Source organism: Helicoverpa zea, chromosome 13 (genome assembly GCF_022581195.2).
Source record: "Helicoverpa zea isolate HzStark_Cry1AcR chromosome 13, ilHelZeax1.1, whole genome shotgun sequence".
In the NCBI taxonomy this organism is placed as follows: Eukaryota; Metazoa; Arthropoda; class Insecta; order Lepidoptera; family Noctuidae; genus Helicoverpa; species Helicoverpa zea.
Window position 1 is genome coordinate 10,095,433 of NC_061464.1, and position 26,109 is coordinate 10,121,541.

The following is a 26,109-nucleotide window of genomic DNA, read 5'->3' on the forward strand; positions in this document are numbered from 1 at the left end:
TATCGTACTCATGAGTAGAATCGATAACAAAGTATCGTACTCATTAAAGTATCCAAACAAAAGTATCGATACTTCAAGGTATCGAGTACTTTTTTAGATCAAAATTTGCTTGGTCAATATCAGTCAGTAAATAATGTCAGTTTTACTTCAGTTCAGCAGGACATAAAAAACAAATGGTATTGGTACACTTTAATAGAATAATAGAAAAATGGAAAATGGAATGAATGAAACAAATCGAAAATGTAGCAAAAGGAAACAATATTAAGTTATTTGAGGTATACTAAAAAGTCGTGGTGGCCTAGTGGGCAAAGAACCAACCTCTCGAGTATGAGGGCGCGGTTTCGATTCCAGGTCAGGCAAGTACCAATGCAACTTTTCTAAGTTTGTATGTACTTTCTAAGTTTATCTTAGACACCAATGACTGTGTTTCGGATGGCACGTTAAACTGTAGGTCCCGGCTGTCATTGAACATCCTTGGCAGTCGTTACGGGTAGTCAGAAGCCAGTAAGTCTGACACCAGTCTAACCAAGGGGTATCGGGTTGCCGGGTAACTGGGTTGAGGAGGTCAGATAGGCAGTCGCTTCTTGTAAAGCACTGGTACTCAGCTGAATCCGGTTAGACTGGAAGCCGACCCCAACATAGTTGGGAAAAGGCTCGGAGGATGATGAGGTATACTAAAAACTAGCAGTGTCCCACAGTTTCACCCGCGTAGTAGATTAAAGATCCCATTCTTCCTCCGTACAGTCACTTAAAAATAGAAGTTTGTTGAGCCTTTTTGGAGATAAGCGGTTTCGAATTTTTGTGATGGTACTTCCTGCTTTAGAAAATAATTGTTCTGAAGGTACTGACGTCGCAGGGATTGATATATATTCTCGTGCCAATTTATATAATTTTGGGAATACTACTTTCATATCTTCCCATTGTTTTAAGGGATCTACTGAAAGTGGCGAAACCTGTGCCGATAAGTAGTAGCTTATAAGTAGTAGTGAGCTAGAAAGCGCTGTTAAATTAAATTCTTCATTCGATACGATACCTGGGAAAAAGTACTTATTGAGTAAAAGTATCGAATGCAAAGTATCGAGTACAAAAGTATCGGTATCGAACTGGAATGTACTCGATACCACAAAGCATCGATACTTTTTTCGTGTCCCTAGTCAAATCGAGATAATCTTGCAAACTGTAAGCAAACTTTTGGTTTGATTTTTCTGTTTGTGTTGGTTTACTTGTTGAATTAAGACTCAAAAGTACTGTTATATCGTTCGTTTGCTGTGTTCCAGACACTTTTGTGTTCGTGGACTTCAGTGTTTGGAAATTTATGATTCCTAAACATATGTTGACTTGATGTAATTGGTTATTTTATCGATTTTTGTGACCTGCTGCTATGGATATCGTCAAAACACCTAAGGTAAGATTTAGTTTATTTCCTTATTTACACATTACGGTACTCGGAAAACCCCTCGTTGTGAAATGTGAAACTTTTGAGGGTTGCTGTGAATCGGAAGGCGTTTCTTATATTTTTCTAATTTCAAACTGAAAATGGAACACTAATTACTGGGAGATAGATTTAATGCAGTGCATTTATCCACTATCCTGTAGGTACCACGATTATTTGGTTGTTGACCACTCCTGGAACCCAAAGAGGTATTGTTGTATTATGAACTTTTTGACTGCAATGACAACGGACATTCATGCTATTGTGAATGTTGATAAACTTATCTATATGTACCTACTCCTCTTATCTTGTAGAGAACAAATGCGGCTAATAGAACATTATCCTTTATTAAATGATAGTAATTTATTTCATATTTTCTTTTATTTTATACAAATCTAGCCTATTAAGTATAGGCTGGCATTTGTAAGGAGTAATTCTCCATCATCATCTCAGTTGTAGGCTTTCCACCGCCCATACATACAAACAAGGGTCTCCTCCAAGTTACCACAATCCAGCTGGTGAGCAGAGGCCTAAAGTTGGCCACAGTTAAGTTTTAACAAACAAGTAAAATACTCTCATTTTACTTCCTACATTACTTACATTTTCAAAAACCTGTAATTCAATCATATACAAATGTTTGCAATAAATCAGCTAAAAGCTGAGAGTAAGCACAGATTCATGAGTGGTTACATTTACTCTGCATCAACTGCTTGACATTGACAACCAATTTATTTCTATGATACTGAGAGATTCATAGAAATTAATTGCCAATTTGTCATTTCTAAATTTAATCTGCATCAACTGCTTCGCAAAAGATTGCCCATGAAACTTTAACCGATGATATTGAAGATAGTTGATAGATAAAGAAATGAACTTAAGTAGGTTTTGATGCAAAAATAAAACTCTATAAGCACTGAAAGTTAACAAAAAGATATAAAAATAAATAAAATCTTAATATTATTTCATACATAACCAAGCTAATGTTAAATGCAATATTTTTAGGCATTATGCACAATATTGACAAAATATCATAGACTCCAGAGTTCAGAATAATACAGCTTCTTTAAACGGAGACCACATTGTATGTAATTTGACAAAACAACATCTTTTAAAAATCATAAATACTATACTGGGCCAAGGAGAGTGCCTTGAGGCACTCCAGAGTGTAAACAGACGCAATATGCATTACTTTTACACTGTAGCTTCATTTTCCCATTTTTTAGAACAATAACATAATGCAGGTTTTATTTTACAGACAATTTCCTAATATAATTGCAGAAATAGCAACTAATTTACTACAATAACTCTCTCAAAGGCTTATCCTAGTTTTGGCGTTTTGGCAATCTTAATAACTCACCTGTCCCATGAGTCATATGTGATAGACACTGATTGCTTACTATTGTGTCTGCATCATGGATAATGAAGTGGTCAATTTGTCCAGAATTCTCAAAGTACAATGCCTATTTATTATTTCCTAGAGCAGTACAACATTATCTTAATTGTTCACTCATATCTATTTATTTCGCCCAACAAAGGTACCCCATGATTAATAAATGTATGAGACGTCCAAATAAAAGGCTTATCACAAGTCCTGATTAATATGTCTGATGTCGTTGTATGTTCAGCAGACAACGGGAGAGTAGTTACCACCCCAAATAATTAATTGCACTCTGATGCGACATAATAGTCAGTATATAATAACAACACACGTGTGTTTGTAATTCGGAAATGGAAAATAAATTGCGGAAATACCGTCATCTCTGTCACACTTCCGAAGAAGTCGCAGTGTTATCTCTTTTTCCCGCGCATGCTCCGAAAGCCTGAACTCTGCCCTTTGCCATTTCACAATACGCCCTAGTAAGACACAATAGAGCGTAACATCGTTTGGACGACACCCCACAGGTCTCCAAATGCGAATATTTTGACGATAAATAACTAAGATTCCCGATTACTGTCAGTTGAATTCGCGCCGGCACCAAGATTAGACGCCTTTTTGGTAAAACGCGGGAGTTTTTGACTGTAACAAAAAACATAGCGAGCCCCTTCCGCAACTTAATTGGAAAAGTTCTTTATCTCTTATAGTCGTTGAAATGTAGAGCTTTCTCCCTGATACGGATTTGAATTAAAAGTTTCCTGACTCAATATATATTTGTGAAAAATAATGAAAACAATGAAACTGACGGGAATTCTGTGTTAACTTTGGCTATTAATAAAACGAACCGAGTCCTCAAGAGAAAAAGGGTTTTCTGTTAGAGAAAATTTCAATGAAATAAAGTTTCGAAGTATTTTCGGTGCGGGAAGAATGGCGCTTAGTTCGTTAAATCCATCAAACATGCTTGGGGAGCTTGGCCGGCTAGCCAGTTGGTTGAAAGGCGACTGCCTTGCTCCCGAAGAGTATGCTGGTCTTGCTGTCACTGAGAAGGTGAGGCTAGTTTTTAATAAATCTTTAGATATAAACCTCCTTTCAGAATAGTTCTTAAGTATACCTAAGTGCAATAAAAGTTTTGATGCGTATGTGAAAAGCAACTTATCAGTAATACAGCTTTTTTTAGCTACGTCAGAATATCTCAAGGCACGCGGCAACAATGGTTTTTTTTAATAAAGTAAGGAAATAGGGACCGCTTAAGTACTACTTACTATAACAATCATTACGATTCGCTATTACTTCCTTGTTTATTTTTATTGGATTTCGAGAGGGATCTTATTACTGTTGGAATAATTTTAGCTACACCAAGGAAGGATGCTTTTATCCTAAACTTGGCCTTTTCAATTATTGACTTTGTATCACAAAGTTGGTAAGGTCATTTGTTAGACCGAGTGATCTAAACTCATTAGTTTACACTTTTACTAGAATACACCCTTTGCGTGTTAACTGACTATTCAGTCTTAATCTCGAATCAGTATCGGTCATTTATCATGCAGTACCTTATCATGCAGTCCGTTAAAGTAGGCTTTACAAATAAAAAATGTTGATTCTGGTTGATAATATTATTCCATTTTAAAGAACTTTCAAAACCGAAAACGTTAAGTTCACATTTATGGTAACTGAAGAATGTCCCAGTCCTCAAAATTCCCTATCACAACTGAAACAAAACATAACAAAGCTACTAAAAAGCGACTACTAAAGACTAACTACTAAAGAGTTACGAAATCATATCGATAGAAATATAAAAAAGAATATTCTAATATCATAACTTCATGGAAAAGCTTCATCAGGTTTTCTGGAAGCATGAAAACCTTCTTGGATCCTCGTCTTACACAGAAGTACGGACTTCCAATAGTCTGCATTGAATGGCCAGTGTTAGGTTTCACGATTTATGAGACTGTATGAAGAAAACTCCGTTTGATGCGGTGACCGACCAACCAACGCAAAAAATCACACTGAGAAACAATAAATCAAACGAAGCTATCAAGCGACTTTTTCTAGAGATTTGTAGATTGCTTGTGAGTATAAATGGAACCTTAGAACTATACCTAAGTGACATTTGAAACACAGGCGAACATTAGCCGTTTGGTCAACAAACACCAAATCAATGACAATAGGGTATTACATGCATTTTTGAAATATATCTTAAATAAATTCTTTAGTCTTAATATATCTCTAAAAAATTAAAAATATTTTTTTTTTCTCACGTTATGTACGAATATAAATTAATTGTTTTATCATAATTTCAAATTTCGCGCGTATTTCGCGAAAACGCGGCACACAACGGACGCCATGATTGTTTTTTGGTCATGACGTCATTACGCTACTACAGCTGTCAGTAATACATATTTTGATAGGGTAATTTCGCCTGTTGGCGACCATTTAGTGCAGTTGGCAAGTTTGACGGCGATAATAAAAATGCTCCAGCACTCATTTCCATGTCAAATTTGTGTAATGTATTCCTTATATACTCTATTTTAAGATTAACTTTCAGTTGTATAAGAAATATCTTACGTTTTCTATTTAAATCGATAAACCTCAGAATTAGGCGTTTTACCCAGTTTGCGTCCACAAAATCCAATTCGCGTCCACCCATGGTCCAGTTCACGTCCAGCGGCTTTGAAAAGGAATATAGGGGTGAAATTGTTAAGAATTAATAAAGAAAGATTGTATTTGAACAATTTCTTTATTTAACAATACACTTAATTATTAAAAATCAACATTATCATCATTTAAAATTCACTTTACAAAATAAAAATAATTCTTCTCAACATTGGTTTAAGTAACTTAAAATTAGGCAATTAATTTTGAAACTTGAAGAATAAACAGTAATCAATTCTGTTAATTTTACTCTAAATCACAGGGAATGCTTAAGATCCGCCTTGATTATACTAAGTTTTTGGCCATATTATTTTTTTTTATTAGCCTATGCTGTCCCACTGCTGGGCAAAGGCCTCCCCCATAGCCTTCCATTTTTCTCTGTCCATCGCTATTTGTGGCCAGTCCGAGAGGAAGCTGTCCAAGTCTTCTCTTCAGCGTTTTCTTAGTCTCCCTCTCGGTCACCTTCTATCCTCAGGGATCCAGTGTGTGGTGATGTTGGCCCACTTGTCCGGGTGCATTCGACTTCAACTTTGCAGACTTATTGCCCACATCTACTATGCCCGGATCTTGGACCGGATAATGGTGTTGCCTAGGTATCCGGTCACTAAGCCGTATGCTGAGCAGGCTACGCTCCATGCTCCTTTGGCATACTTTTAGCCTGGACTTTTGAGATTCGGTCAAAGACCAAGTCTGAGCGCCGTAGGTTAGGATGGGCAGAATATACATGTCGACTAGTTTCCGCTTCAGACATAAAGGGAGTTCTCCCTTCATGGACCAGTAGCTCTTCCAGGCGTTTTCGATCCGTAGATCGATTTCCTTTCATATTAAATTAACAAAACAATTTAATAATTTTGTGTAAACATACAACTAAAAGAATTGTTGAGTCAATAAATTATCAGACAAGGTAGCATATTCTTTGCATATTTTTTATCGATTTATTCTTCTCTCGAATAACATTTAACGCTTTATTTAAATCTTCTTCTGTGTATGTTGTCTTTTCCTTCTTTTTTCCTGTATCGGAAGAACTTATCTTAAATGAAATTACTTATATCAGTTGATAATTTAATTATAACCACGTATATATCTTAATAAAAAAATGTACTGTTTAATATATTAATATTAAACAGTATGTTTAATTATTTTTTATAAGCAAGTATTTAACGAAAACAGTGGACGCAATTTGGTTTATTATTATAGAGGATAGTTTTAGTTCGCGTCCATTGTGGACGCAAAGTGGAAGTTTCGTAAAATTCGATGTAGTAATTCGCGTCCAAGGTGGACGCGATTTTACTCGTTAAATATAAAAAACATTACCAAATTCATAATAAACATTGTACTTTTATTCATCATTAAACTGTAGAAATAGCTATCTATCCTAAAATTCACATAAAACAATATAAAACTTACCATCAAACACGCCGCTGCACACTAATTTTTATCTAAAATTCTGCGTGTTTTCGCTTTCTTGTTGAAGAGCCTAGACTAATTATTTTTTCTAAAAGGATTGGTTGGACGCACAGAACGTTTGTCTATCTGTGCGTGCCTCTTATACATTAACGTATTAGCGGTAATGACTTTTCGTTTGATTAGTGTGTTAATTGACTTGTTTTCGAGGATTTTTAAAAGGAGATCGGCAAAATGGACGCGAACTGGGCTATGGACGCGAACAGGCGAAATGACCCTATGTATTGAAAATTTTAACTGACACTTTTGTTCACTACCGTAATGACGTCATTAGCATGGCGGCGACATTTCGTAGTGTTCAAAGACAGATAAAAAAACCTAAAAACTTTAAACTGCAATAAAAAATATATTTATGTACCTTACGAAGTGAAACTAACATTTCCCGATTGCTTTTGCTCTAAACAATCATTGTAATTCACTTTTAATTTTTTTCTCATCTAGACTAAAATACCCTATTGATCGATATTGTATGCCACTCATAAATCGAAAAGAACTTTATTTTCACTGGAATTGGCCAAGTCTTTCGATTTCAATCGGGCAAAACGCCAAATCCGTGATAGAAAGACCTAATGACCTAAAACTAAGGTTGTCTTCTGTATGAATGCTTCAAAATGGACTGACTTAATTTATGCCTCCAATGTAAGACTATGTCAACAGTTCCTAGTAAAAGACAATAATAAGAACGCAAAATTAAAAGATCCGATGTCGCAATATTGTCTTAACTAAAATTAAACTGTCAAGGTAGACCTAGAAAATCCCTTTAAAAAGATGATATTTTGTTTCGAGTACCAAACGATACCACAACGTAAGAAGAACTTTCATACACCCAACATATTGCACATTTACTATCAGACATTCTAAAGTATAGTGCAGAAATTGGGCACATGTAATGGCTCGAGGGTCGCAAACACTGGACGTCGGAACGCCCCAAGGCACGTACGGCAAAAGATTGATAGCGCTCTTGTTGTGACATACTGAGCTGTCGTGTGCAGCCGTAACCTACTAACAGCGGTAATGCTTTTCCTTTAAGAGCATTATGTCCCGGACTGTATCTTCATAGAATGGTTTGAAGACCCTTTTAACTTTCTTGGATAGGACTCGAAGCTTTTACGTTTGGACATGATCACGGAATTCTTTAGTTAGATGTAGAATATAATGGACTCGCCATCCTTTGCTTAAACGATACATTATTTAGACTGTAATATTTTCAAAGCGTTTTGAAATTCTGAACTAAATTACTCTGAACTTCAAACAACAAATAAAGCTACATATTCTCCAAATCCCTCTGTAATCAACCTAAAAGACAAAGTTTTCAAACGAAATACGGATTGTGAAGCCTTAAGTCCCCAATATGTGGCTTGACCCGTACACTTTGAGTATCGCGATTACGTCTAATCAGATAGGCTGGGCCCTTTTACTGGCTTTAACCCAAAGCAAATAGCTACAGAAGGCAGACCGTGTATAATTGGATGAATGAAGTTTGTGTTCCTAGTCGTGCATCGAATAGGCCATGAAACGAGCTTTCATTGGAATCCGCTCTCACCTTTAACGAAATTTCGATTGTTGCAGCCGTACGTGAGCATTCGGAAACAACTCTCAAAGCCAATCATGATTCACTAGTACCGAATCTATGCTGCTTTCATTCCTCTCGTTTCACGACCTCGTTGATGGAATCCATACCCATTACAGTTTCACGTATTTCAACTATGTCAAGGCCTTTATGCAAATTGTTAATATTCGCCATCATAGCTTCAGTACATTAATATTTATTAAGTAGACCTTCTGAGGCATTAATGCGGTCTCCCTTACATGTCGCGTCGCCTTATCTATGGTTCCTTACTTCACGGCTGAGCGACTTGACGTCTCGTTATTGGTTTTCACGATTCATTGAGTCCCGTTTCTCTCGGAATATTTTTAGTCATATTACTTGGAAACCCTTGTATTGGTTTGCGGGTTAATCGCCTGTCATCTTGGTGAGAGTTTGCTTTATGATATTTGGGACTAATATGTGGTCTCATTTAGATTTATTCAGTGGTGGATTTTGTCAGAGATTCTTCATCCCACTTAAGTATGCGGGGTTATTGCTATCTGATAAACAGCATTTATTTGTGAGATTAGCTTTTCAAATGCTTTCATTTTTACCTACATCTGAGCTGTTACCTTGAAACTTGTGTAAAACCTTTACGAGCTTTAATAATTGCTACGCATGACGGTGTCTCATGAACTGGGAGTGCATCTTAGAAACAAACTGTACTGCGGTAAGCCGCTCGCAGCGTTCTGAGCTTCTAACCGGCTTTAAAATTAGTAATCATCACGGTCGTTTTCCGAGGAGAGTTCAACAGAAGTGGACACTACCAATGGTCTCAGTTTCCAGTTAAGTTATATTATTACACGTATACTTTTTACCCGTCCTGTATAGTTGAATAATATAAAAATTAAATCATGGTAATCATAAGCAGTACAGCTTTTATGAATATTTTCCAGCATAATTCAAAAACTTCTAGAAATTACCAACAAACAAATTTACCTCATAATAAAATGTACACGACAAATATCACCGTGATTCAGTAAAGTGCCTTCACAAAGCCGAAGCTTAACAAGCGTAATCAAAGCTTTACAAAGACTGGAATGTTCTCCGTGACATAAAGAACGTACTTGCCTACATTTTGTACTACCTGTTGCTTGAATAGATACTTCATTTAATTAGCGTACCTCGTAGAAAGAGCGTCGATACTTGACCCGTTTTACTTCATACCTAGTACTTGGTATATCTAGTTACCTATATGTATGGTATAACCGGTGATATTCATTGAAGTGCCCTGATAATAGAACAATGAACTTCAATTAGATAGGAAAAATGGATTATCGAAAACAAAGCTGTTATGTGTTCTAAAGAGTTTGGGTATCATCTATACTAATATTATAAAGCTGAAGAGTTTGTTTGTTTGTTTGTTTGAACGCGCTTATCTCAGGAACTACTGGTCCGATTTGAAAATTTCTTTCAGTGTTAGATAGCCCATTTATCGAGGAAGGCTATAGGCTACTTTTTATCCCGGTACGGGAAGTAGTTCCCACGGGATGCGGATGAAACCGATGGCAGAAGCTAGTGAAATATAAATGTTATGTAAACATTATTATACTTTCCACTTCGGGTATAATGTTATTTACTATCAGGTTAATATCACGATGTTTCTTATTTACTTAACCAATGTTTGTATTGGCTCCCAGCATAAAATTAATTAAAAGGCCTGATTATAAGCACCCACATGTTTTTAACGTGGGTGTATCTAAGTAAGTTTTTATTCAACTTTTTACTCTTTTATTTCTATAAGCTACATTATTTGATAAAATATAAGTACACTATGTCATACAATATTACATTATGTATGTACATATTTTTTAAATCCCCGTTTGTCTCAATACCACATGTTCGAAGTAAAGTCAAAATCTAATCTGCATAAGTAGAATGCATTGCATGAGCATAAAACACTATTTGATATTAAGTTTTCAATTTATATCTTCATGTTCTGAAATTTTCAATAAAAGGTTTGACGATGAAACATTTTGTTAATAAGCATGATATCATATTTATCATTTCGCTGTTCATTGTAACAAAGTTACCTACCACTTAACTAAGATTGGAAATATCGATTCCGGAACTTATTGTTTGCGCGAACTAGTCATAAATATCGATTATTCGAGGCACAGCCTTTGTTGTGTTAATCGATGTTGCTTTTGTAATACCATGGACTTTCTCCATTTAAAGAGGAAACAACTTCATTGCTTATTCTTTAAACTATTTTTGTTGCTTTGGTTTTGACCAGACTACCAGTCCCAATAGCATAAAAAACAGCCTCAAAACCGAAGTTAAGGTTTTTCAAATCATCAGGATCTATTGAAAATATTCCAAATGGAATTTCCCACGGACCCTTTTCCATTGAACGAATACTTTAGATCAAGTCACTTGACATTAATCTTAAAGGCTTAAAAGGCCTCTTCCAAATAAAAAAATAAAAGTACTCATCAGTGCTTCAGAGCTCCTACACTTGTAGTAACAAAGGAAACTTGTTTCATAACGATCTATCATTGAAAGTCTGAACTTTATAAGTCGTAACGCAATAATTCACAACCGTCGGGTCTTATCTTGTACCTCAATCGCTATAACATTTAAGGACTTATAAAGTCATAATAACAGTCAAGGGCCACTACTGAAATTACGGCAACTTTTGAACAGCTTTGAGTAATGATTAAGGATAACAACTCTAAGGGCTTAGCCCCGCCCTGCAAATCGGATTACTGATTGCTTAAATATGTTAATCAGGTCACCTGATATTTCGAAGTTAACTTCAAATGAAGTCTACATTGCAACTGGATATATCTTACCATTTTTACGAAGCTCTCTAGAAAAGGAATGCTGATTCCGATAAAAGTATGCTATGCAGCCCGATCAGAATGCGTTTATTCTAGAACATTCTAATCACGTTCCAATCGTTTTGTCTGCATTGGTGCCTTGAAATCAAATGGCGAAGATAAGATCCGCACCTTACGTAATTCAGCACACGCGAGGTTCAAGGTATTGTGGAATTGCTCCAGTTTTCGCCTTAAACGGAATGTCTTCGGAGAGTTTATGCTTGAAATGTTTTATATTCCGGTTGTGATAAATTGTAGGATATAAGTTTTGTGCGTTTTCATTTAGGTCTAATTTGCGTGCTCTTATTTCCTGACGTTGGGTACTTTTGGGAACAGTAGTAATAATGGTATACTTTAAAAAATGTGAATATTGCATTATTTCCCTCCTGAAGCAGCTGTTCACCTGTATCGACAAAAAGGTATGCTATACTAGGAATGAACAATTTTACTGCGTCAATAGCTATGGTGTTTGCTATACGTAGAGTTCTTATAGCCGACTTCAAATATGAAACCGATGTTTGTGTCGTTATTTTCCATTAGAGCATATTGGCATGTTATGTTAGCTCGTAACACCCACATCAAAATACACAACAGGTATATTTACTATATCGAATTAACTGTCTAACCCACCAACAATCGGTCGTTAATTGAAGTCGGTGGTATCATAAATTGACTTAGAACAAACCTATTAGTTCCAAGGTCCGACTGTGCCTACAAAGCTACCAGCTTACTGATCCAGCAAAATATTGATATTGTGGATCTATAACACCTTTATGTATATTTTTGTGATTATGAAAAATAACTGTCATTTTAGTATTCCCTGCAAGTCTCTTGAGAATTTTATGTTTATAAAAGCTTTTTCTACTTTCGTGTTCGCAATTTTAAATCTAGGACATCATGACGATATTTTCTTTCTGTTTATGAACCACCGGAGTCGCCAGCATAATTTACTGCTGTGTATCGTTGTGTAAATTAGGAGCGAAACAAAATACACAAAAGAGAAGTACACACACTAAAACAGCTTTTTCGAGACTAGCAAAAATGATTCTCAGAATCAGAAATTGCTCAATGTTAAATTGACGTCGTTGTAATTGTATCGAACATCATTAGTTCACTAACATCAATATCTATAATTCTTAGCTTGCCTCTAGTTATCTACACTACTTTTCCGTAACACAATTTTTGCTCTACGAAAAATGTTCAGTGGAAAATGTATGATGTACCTAAATCCTGATAAAGACCAGAAATTCATGCAAAATTGTCCTATTTAAGTTTGTATACGGTTCACGTTTGAAGGGTTATAGGGTTATACTTATTTTGTGTGTGCAAAGGTCTTTATCGCTCAGATTCGTAGGCACGTACGTTTTTCTTTGAGAGCGTGTTTGTTTGATGTCTCGCCACGCCTTTGTTTGTAGCACACCTTTTGTCATTTACTGCGGTTACTGAAATACTGACTACATTCCTTTGTAAGAGGTGAGGTGAATTAATTACTAGACCCCTAGCGTAATGGACATTGCTTATTCTATTCAGTGTCTGTAAACTTGTTTTTCATGTTATTTATGTAAGGTTTTTATTCTCAATTTATAAGCCCCTTTGCATTTGAGTAAAGAAATGTAAGCAAAACTTTCTTCTCTCGGTTACCTTTAATATTTCTTGAAGGTTATAAATGATACGTAAAATGACATAAAACTCCCGGAAATCATAAAGTTGGTGAAATGCTCTCAGGTATGAGGAAGATAGCTGTCAGCAGCCATTTGAGCTGACGGCGAACATTAATATATCTGAGGGAAGGAAGTTGGATTAGAAAAAGATTTGCTGATGATTTGCTGAATTTGCACAAATGTGACCTTTATGTATACAGAGAAAAGTATAAATCTTATCAAAATTGGGCGATGAGCCCTCACTTGTGAGATATAAGATATTTAATAAAGATCAGAGGCTGCGTTTTAAATCACTTATTTCATAGGTAGCTTGTAAAGCGCAGTGACGCAGTTTCAAGAGCTAATAATTTGATGTAATATTTTTCGCAAATTTTTTATGTTTTTTTGTGCCGGCCGACAAGAGATTTTAATAATATCTTAGACCACGTAGTCTTAAGAGGTAGCCGATACCTAAACCCTATGTCTGGCATTTGATCAGTAATTCCAATATTAGCCTTTGGGAGGGCTAATAGTCTTGTGTACCCTTAGCCATGTGCCCTTTAAGTGACCGATATGTCCAGCCAACGATCCGTTCATCGATTAGGGCACAGATTGAATTTCATCCTTTATTATCCTTTTATTTTTCTAATCTTCGCTAGCTTGACGCTCGTAACTTCTGGGTATTAAGTTATAAAATTGCAGTGCCTATACAGAAGACAAGTTCTGTGTTCCTTTTTAGGGTTCCGTACCTCGAAAGGAAAAAACGGAACCCTTATAGGATCACTTTGTTGTCCGTCTGTCTGTCTGTCTGTCTGTCTGTCTGTCTGTCTGTCTGTCAAGACCCTTTATCTTAAGAACGCGTGGACGTATCAAGCTGAAATTCACATGAAATACTCGGGTCTATTGTCCCTTTAGGCTGTGAAAATATCAAGCTTCTAAGCCAAGCCAATCAAAAGATACAACCGATTATGTCGATATTTTCAACAAATTCTCGACACTCGCAAAGGAATCAAAACCTACAGGGTACTTCCCGTAAACTCAGAATCTTGAAATTTGGCATGAAGCATTGTTATATAATGCAAATATAGGAAAAATTGCGAAAATCTCATTTTTTTTGTTATATAATATAAAAAAAATATTTTAATAAAATGAAACTTACTACCTTATTTCTCACGAACGAATAAAGGTACCAAATTGAAATTTATACCAAATACCTAGGTCTATTGTCCCTTTAAGCAATGAAAAAATCAAACTTCTAAGTTAACGCGATCAAAAGATACAGCAGTTTTACCGACACCTTAGACGAATTTCCGTCACACGCTAGGGAATCAAAACCTACAAGGTACTTCCCGTGAACTCAGAATCTTAAAATTCGGCACGAAGCAACGTTATATAGTACAGATAAAGGAAAAATTGCGAAAATGATAAATTTGAAGTTACATAAAATATTAAAATATTATTTTTGCTTACATGACATAAAATATTTTTTTAATAATTATAAACTTACTACCTACCCTTTTTCACATGAACGCGTAGAGATATTAACGTTTTGAATAAAAAGTGAAATTCATATCAAACACTTCTTAAATATAATGGCCTCTAAACTGTGAAAAATTTTAAATCATTCAATGGTCATTGGGCACCTTAGTATGAAAACCATACCCACGGCGGATACGAACGAAATATAGCACAGTATAATGATAAAGGCTCTGATTTACTATGGCATTAGTCGCATCAATGTGAACCATGGGAATCTAGAGAAAATCAGGTGTAAACATTAAATATTTTCCTCATTTCAATGGGGAATTTAAACGACCAAGTTTGACGGAATTGAGAAATCATTTCTTTGTAGTGAAAGAGTATACTCGCCGTTTATTTCCATTGTCATCAGGTCAGGATCTGATGATGGAAATCCTGAGAAATCGAGGGCAACTATCAGAAATTGTAGGCATGCATAGGATTAAAACTTGATTCTCAGATGTATGTCTGGTGATACTGTCAAACAGTGAAGGTTTAGAGCTTACCTGATGATGGAGACGTGAGAAAGTCGAGAGAACTCCTCAACAGTATGTTTTAGTTACGTCGTGTTTGGGCTTATATTATTCGTATTGACGAGAACTTTTCACAAAAGTTATAAAAATAAAAACTTTTTACAAAAAAAAACAACTTCTAAAACAACAAGAAAACTGTTTATATGCATCGGTCTAGATCTCGGTGGTAAAATAAATATAGATGCATCCTCTAGACACCGACTTCTAGACCGATGCACCTAACATCTTTTTAATTTCTTTCTTGCTTTTGTTTTCTTGTTGCTTTTTTATATGTTTGAAGTTGGATTTGTTTGTAAAATGCTACAAAATAAAATAATGCCGACTTTATAAAACAAAGAAAGGGACAGAATTACACTTTTGTCAAGGCTCTAGAAACCAGGCGGAAAAAAACCTGAAACTGGGGCTCTTTAGGTGATTAATCCCTCAAAAATAAAAGATCCCATTCCTGCAATGGCTGCTTTAACCCAAGTTAGTAGTGAATTCTCATCACCTAAAATAAAATAAGCTCCAACACAAGGTTACGTTATAAATTGTAAAGGAGTTCCCATAACTATATCTGATCTTAGCTGTCGATCCCACAATGGCAGTCAAACCTATCTTTGTGGAAAGTTTTCGCCAATACGAATAAAATAAGCCCAAACACGTGGTAGTTGCAACATACCGTTCGGGAGTTCCCTTGACTCTCTGTAGTCTCCATAATCAAATCAGCTCCAAACCTTCAGTTTACCAGTACCCTCAAAAATACACTCACATGTCTGGTTATGACTCGATGCGTGCCTACAATATTCAAGAGTTGCCCTCGATTTCTCTGGGTTTCCAGATCCTCATCAGATCCTGGTCATCCGGATTGGCACCTTCCTTCTTTATGAAATGTCTTTATCAATAAAAACTAGCATTGCAACCTGTACAATCCTCTGAAACTGCTTGTCTTTTATATTTTTCAAACGATCCTGGACATTCGTCTCCATGGAATTTTAATAAAATATTTATATTCAAAGAAACGTCATACCATTCTCCACGATTTAAAACGACTTTGATTCATGTCCGCCACTTTTTACAAAGCGGGTCAGATATGCCCCATGACCTTTAAGACATAATTAGTTATTTTCAATCAGATTTCTGAATGATGACTATAAAATGTTGTATATAAATAACTTTTACAAGGTACTGGCCTACTATTTTAGTTATATTATAAAATAAAAAATATTAACTATTTTGACTCTCACGAAATTACCATAACTATGATTGTTCTAAACTGAACGGTTGGCGCGAAACTCACTTTTTATCTATACAGCATTTGTACGGAACCCTCGGTGCGCGAGTCCGACTCGCACTTGGCCGGTTTATTATTTGCCCACCTTTCTAAGTCTCATTAATGGACATTCAGAAATTACATACCAATTTAAAATCAGCCCTCTGTTGCATTTGATTTTTATTCTAGTTTATTCTCTCTTATAGTCAAGTTTTTGTTACGATTAAATCCAGTTTCTTTGCGAAACGCATCCTCAATACGCCCACATCTATGAACAAACTCAGGTTATTTGATATTATAAAAATAGTTTTATCTTCCGAAGTCTTAATATTACAACGTGCTCAGCAGAACTAGCAACTTTTCCTTACCAGAGTTTAGCGATGGCGTTGGTACTAGTTTCTGACTATTCAAAAGAGCTTGTTAAGGAGTTTGCGTGCAGGGAGTTTTTGGTTTGACTTCGAGTTTTCGAACTGGTTTAAACGTTAATGGCCTTACTACAAAAACTTTAACCACTGTTTTACACTTGTCTAAAAAAAATGTGGCTCCAAAATGAACCATATGTCAACGTCATAATTTGACATTTTTTTAGCCAAGTCTTAAACTGACGTTAAAAAGTCTTTGTGGTAAGACGGTAAATCTTTAATTATATAATTCTGGTCAAACATGTTTTTTTTGAGCAGTGGACTGCGATAGGCTGATGATGATGATGACGATGATGATGTTTTTGTTGAATATTAAAGAGGATTCCTTTCAGAAGGTTTTACATTAGGAATTTGTTTCAACATATCCTTAGTTATACGTGCTTAACTATCGCGTGGGACTTCAAACAAACATTCCAACTAAGTCCTCTAGATACACCTTTGCTCAAAGGCAGAGAAAATGAGCATGACATTATACCCACAAGACATTCTAGCTTTTGAATTGTTGTTTTGGGACAACTCACTCAAATATAATACTGAATTCAGACTTCAACATATCAAATAGCTTTGTCTGGATTACAAGAGATGTTGACATTTCAAGTTAGAGGTTAGCTGTGGAATAAGATCGCAATAATTTCGCTTTAGGCCTTAAAATGGAATACTGAACTAATTCGACAGTTTGCTTTAAGTCTGCGTGTTTATTATTCTGTTTGAATTTGTAAAAGCCATACGAATCTTTTAAATGTTAAACTTAATCTGGCTGTTTGATAATGGTTTGGTAATCAAACAATCTGGGAAAGCTTTCATACGGGTGCTGATATCGAGTACTTAAAAATATTCGACTCGAGTACTTTTCTAATGGCCGTCCCCAATTTCTATCGTTCCATCGTCATTATATGATATGCTGATTTGTTTACAAGAGATATATGTAATGTTGACATTAACCTCATGCATAGTGTAATTTTTTTCTCTCATTAACACGACAACATATAGATACAAGAATACTGGGAACGGCTGTTACCGATTCGGTATTTTCATTCAAATATTAGCTAATATACACGTGTTGTGCAAGCAAGACATGATATGAAATTCCAAAGAATATGCAGTTTATCTCTCCCAACTTATGTACTGCATTCACAAGTTCTACTCAATCTTATGTACGAACATAAAATGGTACATAGCAGCATATAAGCGGCTAACGCTAGAGCTTTCGATAAAGAAAGAAAATCGCGTGCGGTTCAATATAATACGTCCCTCGGAAACACGAACAATTGGAAGATTTTCTCCGCCGCAGACCGCAGGGAGTTCTATAAAAACGTCTCAATATAAAACTATGGGTAATCGTAAAATCTTTTCCTTAGTGTTATGAAAGTAAAGGATAGTATGGTTGAAATTCTGCAAACAAACATGGGTATTGGTTGTTTTGTTCTCATTGGTGGTTGGTTATACCTACTACTAGATTATGTTAATCTCTTCAAATTAAACCGAGCACTTTATATCCTCCCCACAATGTAACCACATTTGAACAATTACTTTGTTCGTAATTCCGAAATGCGAAAATCCAACTCATTACTTAACAGAAACAGCCGAACATGGGATACAACAAACTATGTTAATTGTTATCGACGGGCTAGCTTTAAACCCTTTTATCTGAGCACAATCCAGTTTCATTCGCTTTCGAATTAATCAGTTTTCAATGGAATTCGGATTATCTTAGTCAATGTCGGAGTTAGTTTTAATACCTATACGTTCAGAAATGTCAGTAACTTGGTGCATGTCAATACTGGTTGGGTCGCGACCTGTTTTAAAAATGTGAGATGAAAGGCAGGCGTGCACTATTGATTTATCTGTGGTGACAATGCTGCTAGTGCGAATGCCTTTGTGGCGAGAGCATTCATATTTTCGTGCGGGCCAATTTGGGATTTGGTTTGTCGTTTGTTCTGTTCGTGGAAAATTCGGGAAAAGTGAATCCCTCTTTTTTGTCTGTAATTGGAAACGAATTATAAATAGCATCCCACGGTAATGATGATTGAGTAGACATTCGATCCTTAGCTTCCCCTTTTTATACCAGAATAGCCTGTCATTATGAATTTTAATAAACCTGAAAGAATGTTCCAAAAACTGCGATACATTTTCGACTTAACTGTAACGTAGCATAGGTTTTTGTAATACAGTCAAGTATCGAATTTCGCTGCACCGATGCATCTATGAAGCATGCTGCCTGACTGGAATATTCAACGGGTATCGTTGCTTCCCTCGAATCTACCGATATTTTGCATCTGCATACCAAATGTTTCACCGATCGATGTTACTGCTGCCTCATGCAGTGTATTGCGTTTTAATTAAATTTTCTAACACTTTATAATTAGCTAGCAGACAGTGCATTTTGCATTTTGCATTGTTTGATTACGGACGGGCTTGCCACAAAGTTTTTTCGTGGTAAGCAATGTGTTAAAGTTTCAAAAAGTTTAAACTGAAAACTCTAAACAACTAAAACATCAAAAATAATGTTGAAACAATTTCACGTTTATTTTATTAACCAGCAAAAACAATAATTATTATAATAATCGTGGCTCTGAAAACCGATGTGTGTTGAATTGTAAATATGACTATTCCCTCATGTGTTTATCCAGACCACTAGACCGAAACCATGTTTAACATAATACAGTCAAGTCTGGTCCTCATTTATAAGTCACGAGACGACACCACAACGACTTTTCATTCTGCAAAGGGTACGATAAAATGATGGTGGAAACCGTCGCGAATATTCAGGATATTGTGCAATAAACCCAAGGTTATGCCGTTATCCTTGAAAAGGAAGGATATTTTATGTAAGGATTGCAGCCTCGTCGGGAACAAGTGGCAAATAACGTACGTGTGTAAGGGTCTCTCATACATAAGAATTTTATTCTTTGTCTTTGTGACGAATGCGAATGTTATTTATAAGGCCTTTCAGTTAAGAATATTACACAGTACTAATGACTTCTGAAACTGACAGCTTCTTAAGTTACTTCGGCTATCAGTTTAATTTTTGAACAGAATATTTAGAAGTCCCTGCGTGTTCTAAAGAGTTACTAATTAGTTCAAAAAGGAAATGTGATTGACAGTTAATTAGCTTTAAATTATTTGTTATGTAAAACAACACTAATTTTGATTCAAAAGTTCACAAGTTTTTGATCCTTTTTGACTTAAGCATTTAATATGGTGACGGCGTTGTTGATGTTACATAATTAGACACGCATTGGTATGACAACCAGTCAGTGTAACCCTCAAATAAGACAGCCGCATAAATATTTTATATTAGAATTCTATATAAGATTACCTGTCTTTCCCGAATTCATAGAAATGCCTTTTGCATCGTGTCGTTCACGCCTCGTTAAAACTGCAGTAGGTTTCCTACGTTTCCAACTCGCTAGCATTTATCAATATTTGTTGACGTGTCAGTGATTTCATTACTTTATTCCCTAGAACATTATAGAGCTTTTAAACATCTTATTGTTTTATCATAGAGCGAATTGCGATTTAAATATTTGTCATACTTTTAGTCATCTAAAAGGTCTCGTTCGATTGTATCAAGTTTCGGTACAATGGATTTGAGATAAAGGACAATGCCAGGGTGTGGGCTCAAAGTTTGCCCAGCAGTGGGAGTAGTTCCAGCTGGTTCCATAGTGCACTCTGAACCCGAAATCCAAATATTTTTGAAATCGGTCCCAGAGGTCCCGAGAAAAACCGGTTCAAATATTCTCCATAGATAGTCACTTAACAAAGCCTGAGCCATTTGCCTAGTAGTGAAAGTGGTCGAAATAGGTTTTTTACTCCACTGGTAACACGAAATCCAAATATTTTTGAAATCGGTCCCAGAGGTCCCGAGAAAAACCGGTTCAAATGTTCTCCATAGATAGTCACTTAACAAAGCCTGAGCCATTTGCCCAGTAGTGAAAGTGGTCGAAATAGGTTCTTTACTCCACTGGTAACACGAAATCCAAATATTTTGGAAATCGGTCTCAGAGGTCCCGAGAAAAACCGGTTCAAATGTTCTCCATAGATAGTCACTTAACAAAGCCTGAGCCATTTGCCCAGTAGTGAAAGTGGTCGAAATAGGTTCTTTACTGCACTGTTAACACGAAATCTAAATATTTTGGAAATCGGTCCCAGAGGTCCCGAGAAAAACCGGTTCTAATGTCAAACTTGAACAGTCACTTTATAAAGCCCAAGCCATTTGCCCAGTAGTGGAAATGGTTAGAATAGGTTCTTTACTTCACTGTTACTACGAAATCCAAATATTTTGAAAATCGGTCCCAGAGGTCCCGAGAAAAACCGGTTCTAATGTCAAACTTGAACAGTCACTTTATAAAGCTTAAGCCATTTGCCCAGTTGTGGGAATGCTTAGAATAGGTTCCTTACTTCACTGTTAATACGAAATCCAAATATTTTGGAAATCGGTCCCAGAGGTCCCGAGAAAAACCGGTTCTAATGTCAAACTTGAACAGTCACTTTATAAAGCTCAAGCCATTTGCCCAGTAGTGAAAATTGTTAAAATAGGTTCCTTACTTCACTCTTAACACGAAATCCAAATATTTTTGAAATCGGTCCCAGAGGTCCCGAGAAAAACCGGTTCAAATGTTCTCCATAGATAGTCACTTAACAAAGCCTGAGCCATTTGCCCAGTAGTGAAAGTGGTCGAAATAGGTTCTTTACTGCACTGTTAACACGAAATCTAAATATTTTGGAAATCGGTCCCAGAGGTCCCGAGAAAAACCGGTTCTAATGTTAGCCAGCCATTGTTAGCAAGCCATTTTAAGCAGCCACAAACCTAACAACCTCTTTTCTTGAAATAACATTCAGATAGTTAGTGGTTTCACTGTTAACAGGATAAAAAAACAGAAATAGACGTTTAAAGGTAATTGTTGTTTCTCTTGCTTTTCAGTCTCTATCTACCACAATCAGTCCTAAGTTCGAGTAGCGTCATGCAATTAATATCCGTAATGGCAATGGAAAAATCTTATCAAGACGAATAAAATAAGCTCAAACACGAGGTAGTAAATAGATACCGTTGAGGAGTTCCCTCGTCTCACTGTCGTCTCCATCGTCAGGTCAGGTCTCAACCTCCACAGCTTTGTGGTGTCGGAGACATATACGCGAATGACAAGTTTTTATTCGATATGTGCTTACAATTTCCGAGAGTTCCCTATTGTTTTAAGGTTTCTATCACCAGACCCTGGACCCTGGAACTATTTGGAAAGTAAATCCTTTTAAACAATAAAATGGTTGTTTAAATCGGTTGGTAGACGACGGAGTTATGCACGTACTTACGTAAAAAGAATACAAACGAACTGAAAAACTCCTCCATTTTTTGAAGTCGGTAAAAAAATTTCTCGTTCAATACCTCGTATTTGTCGATTAATATTGTAATGCATTTCAATTAAGGTAATAAAAGTGGAATAGTTAAGAGTTCGTAAGCATATTTTTCGTAATATTGAATAAGAGTCAAACCAGTTTTTCTCAGGACTCCTGGGACAGATTTCGAAATATTTCGGTCTGGGACCTACTATGAGCCTATGGAACATAATACACTATGCAGTTACTGTGGGCAACTCTTGAGCCCAACTTCCATACAAAGAATAGCATTGTCCTTTATATTGACAGCATTTTGTCGCCCACAATGTAGCCCTTGGGCTTAATAATTTTCGGGTAAGTATTTGCTTAAACCCCGCCTACGAATAACTTTAATATAGACTTCATTAATCTTAGACATGAATCTATAGGTAGGTACTACTCTGTTCTAGACGGAAAGGACAATGCCAGGGTGTGGGCTCAAAGTTTGCCCAGCAGTGGGAGTAGTTTCAGCTGGTTCCATAGTGCACTCTGAACACGAAATCCAAATATTTTTAAAATCGGTCCCAGAGGTCCCGAGAAAAACCGGTTCAAATGGTCTCCATAGATAGTCACTTAACAAAGCCTGAGCCATTTGCCCAGTAGTGAAAGTGGTCGAAATATGTTCTTTACTGCACTGTTAACACGTAATCCAAATATTTTGGAAATCGGTCCTAGAGGTCCCGAGAAAAACCGGTTCTAATGTCAAACTTGAACAGTCAATTTATAAAGCCCAAGCCATTTGCCCAGTAGTGGAAATTATTAAAATAGGTTCCATAGTGCACTCTGAACACGAAATCCAAATATTTTTGAAATCGGTCCCAGAGGTCCCGAGAAAAACCGGTGCAAATGTTCTCCATAGATAGTCACTTAACAAAGCCTGAGCCATTTGCCCAGTAGTGGGAATGGTTAGAATAGGTTCTTTACTTCACTGTTATCACGAAATCCAAATATTTTTGAAATCGGTCCCAGAAGTCCCGAGAAAAACTGGTTCTAATGTCAAACTTGAACAGTCAATTAATAAAGCCCAAGCCATTTGCCCAGTAGTGGAAATTGTTAAAATAGGTTCCATAGTGCACTCTGAACACGAAATCCAAATATTTTTGAAATCGGTCCCAGAGGTCCCGAGAAAAACCGGTTCAAATGTTCTCCATAGATAGTCACTTAACAAAGCCTGAGCCATTTGCCCAGTAGTGAAAGTGGTCGAAATAGGTTCTTTGCTGCACTGTTAACACGAAATCCAAATATTTTGGCAATCGGTCCCAGAGGTCCCGAGAAAAACCGGTTCAAATGTTAAACTTGAACAGTCACTTTATAAAGCCCAAGCCATTTGCCCAGTAGTGGGAATGGTTAGAATAGGTTCTTTACTTCACTGTTGTCACGAAATCCAAATATTTTGGAAATCGGTCCCAGAGGTCCCGAGAAAAACCGGTTCAAATGTTAAACTTGAACAGTTACTTTATAAAGCCCAAGCCATTTGCCCAGTAGTGGGAATGGTTAGAATAGGTTCTTTACTTCACTCTTAAGACGGAATCCAAATATTTTTGAAATCGGTCCCAGAGGTCCCGAGAAAACCCGGTTCTAATGTCCAACTTGAACAGTCAGTTTATGAAGCCCAAGCCATTTGCCCAGTAGTGGGAATGGTTAAAATAGGTTTTTTACTTCACTCTTAAGACGGAATCCAAATATTTTTGAAATATGTCCCAGAGGTCCCGAGAAAAACCAGTTCTAATGTTAGCCAGCCATTGTTAGCAAGCCATTTTAAGCAGCCACAAACCTAACAACCTCTTTTCTTGAAATAACATTCAGATAGATAGTGGTTTCACTGTTAACAGGATAAAAAAAAAACAGAAATAGGCGTTTAAAGGTAATTGTTGTTTCTCTTGCTTTTCAGTCTCTATCTACCACAATCAGTCCTAAGTTCGAGTAGCGTCATGCAATTAATATCCTTAATGGCAATGGAAAAATCTTATCAAGACGAATAAAATAAGCTCAAACACGAGGTAGTAAATAGATACCGTTGAGGAGTTCCCTCGTCTCACTGTCGTCTCCATCGTCAGGTCAGGTCTTAACCTCCACAGTTTTGTGGTGTCGGAGACATATACCCGAATTACAAGTTTTTATTCGATATGTGCTTACAATTTCCGAGAGTTCCATAATGTTTTAAGGTTTCTATCACCAGACCCTGGACCCTGGAACTATAAGTCGGTAAAAAAAAATCTCGTTCAATACCTCGTATTTGTCGATTAATATTATAATGCATTTCAATTAAAGTAATAAAAGTGGAATAGTTAAGTGTTCGTAAGCATATTTTTCGTAGTATTGAATAAGAGTCAAACCAGTTTTTCTCAGCACTCCTGGGATAGATTTCGAAATATTTCGGTCTGGGACCTATTATAAGCCTATAGAACATAATACACTATGCAGTTACTGTGGGCAACTCTTGAGCCCAACTTCCATACAAAGAATAGCATTGTCCTTTAGATTATCAAAATATCAGGTTCGATAGCAATATTTTAAAGGCACGCCTTTAGCGTGACTTTGATAAAATTCGCCTCTAGCAGCCGGCGAGACAGGTTAAAACAAACATTTGTTTGTATTCTGGAACATAAATCTCATGTTTGCTATTTACGGGCATATTTCTCAGAATAAAACATTTCGACTCCATATTTCACTTTTCATATTTTATAACGTTTCGGCGTAAGCACTCTCATGTTTGCCCAAGGCTACGAGTGCCGAAAACTGCTTCAAATGTTGGGAAACGTAAACAACATTTTCAAATAAATATAAAATAAAAAAATAAAATAAATAAATATATAAAATAAATAAATATATATTTCATGTAATTATGAAAGGTATATATTTAATTTATTATAAGGAATTATTCATATAGATTCTTTTTATTAGTATAAAGTTGCACATTTGCCCTACCCCATCAAATCACTCTTTCACTCTAAGGTTGGCTGGAAGAGAACCCAACACTGGGTTAAGCTCGCCATTGTACATTATCTCTCTATATACAGTGTGTCTCTCTGTATTTATGTGTGCAATAAAGAATAAAGAATAAAATCCTTTAAAATTTGTTTCATTTCAAAACGTGGGATAGCAAATAAATCTTTTTATTTTAAAACACGAATAGATTATTTGAATAAATAAAAACCTGGGATAGCTTTGATAACCAAACTTATCTCTAGATTTTCATCTGTTTTTTTGCTTTGTCGGGACACTTTATCTGTAATGCCATTTTAAAGGGCGGCGTCCGCTAACTCCAATTATCTCTCTTGACATCTAAATATAAATAAAACGGAAGATCTCTTCTGAATCGAATTACAGCAGCTCCGTTTTAATTAGAACCCAGAAAAACATTCTAATGAAGGTATTTTCAATTATCCGGAGACATTTTCTTAAGAGGATTCTTGAACCGTGGAATCTGTTTTTTGTTGTATGAAACTTTCGCTGTCTACTCGGAGGATTATCTTGAGACGTTTAGGTAATTAAAGTTGAATCTGGCTTGCTTTACAATAAGCTGATGCAACCACTATTGTGTTTAGGTGTAACAGTCTCTATATATTTTGGGTTGTCATCAAATGAATCAAGTACACTATTTCGCCATTTTGAATTTAAGCATCCACAGCTTGAGTTTATTCGACAGACAGTTTACCAAATAGTTGTCGATTTCGATTAACTATCTAAACATTTTTATGATTAAAGTTTGGATTACTTCATACCCAGTATTTAGCCTCTAATCTTACTTTACCATTATGTCAATATCACAGTTTATCCTGTGATAACTTTATATTCATGGTTGAAGCTGCGTCAATCTACGTAAAATTAAAATATTTTCCAACAAATTATTTATATGAACTCTCGTTAATTTTACCAAGCGTAATTAAAATATCGTTTTGCGACAGTTTATTAATTTTCCGTGGCATATCTGCCGTATCACAAATTGAGTTTACTTTCATAATTATTATAATTAATTAAAAAATTAACGCTACTTTTATTACAGCTTCGTAATTTTAGTAATAAACGTGGGTTTTC

The 26,109-nt window shown here is 36.0% G+C and overlaps 1 protein-coding gene across 4 annotated transcripts in view; it reads left to right on the forward strand.

The window, feature by feature from the left end:
* Positions 1–1,150: 1,150 nt before the first annotated feature.
* LOC124635666 (myotubularin-related protein 6) overlaps positions 1,151–26,109 on the forward strand; it is an 88,087-nt gene continuing 63,128 nt past the window's right edge. For 2 of the 4 annotated variants that reach the window (XM_047171609.1, XM_047171611.1), the window contains exon 1: positions 3,470–3,854. In XM_047171609.1, the coding sequence (XP_047027565.1) occupies positions 3,735–3,854 (120 nt within the window). In that variant the 5' untranslated portion in view covers positions 3,470–3,734. Of the gene's footprint in view, positions 1,406–3,397; positions 3,855–26,109 lie in introns of those variants that run through there. The other 2 variants (XM_047171610.1, XM_047171608.1) reach the window with 2 other exon arrangements.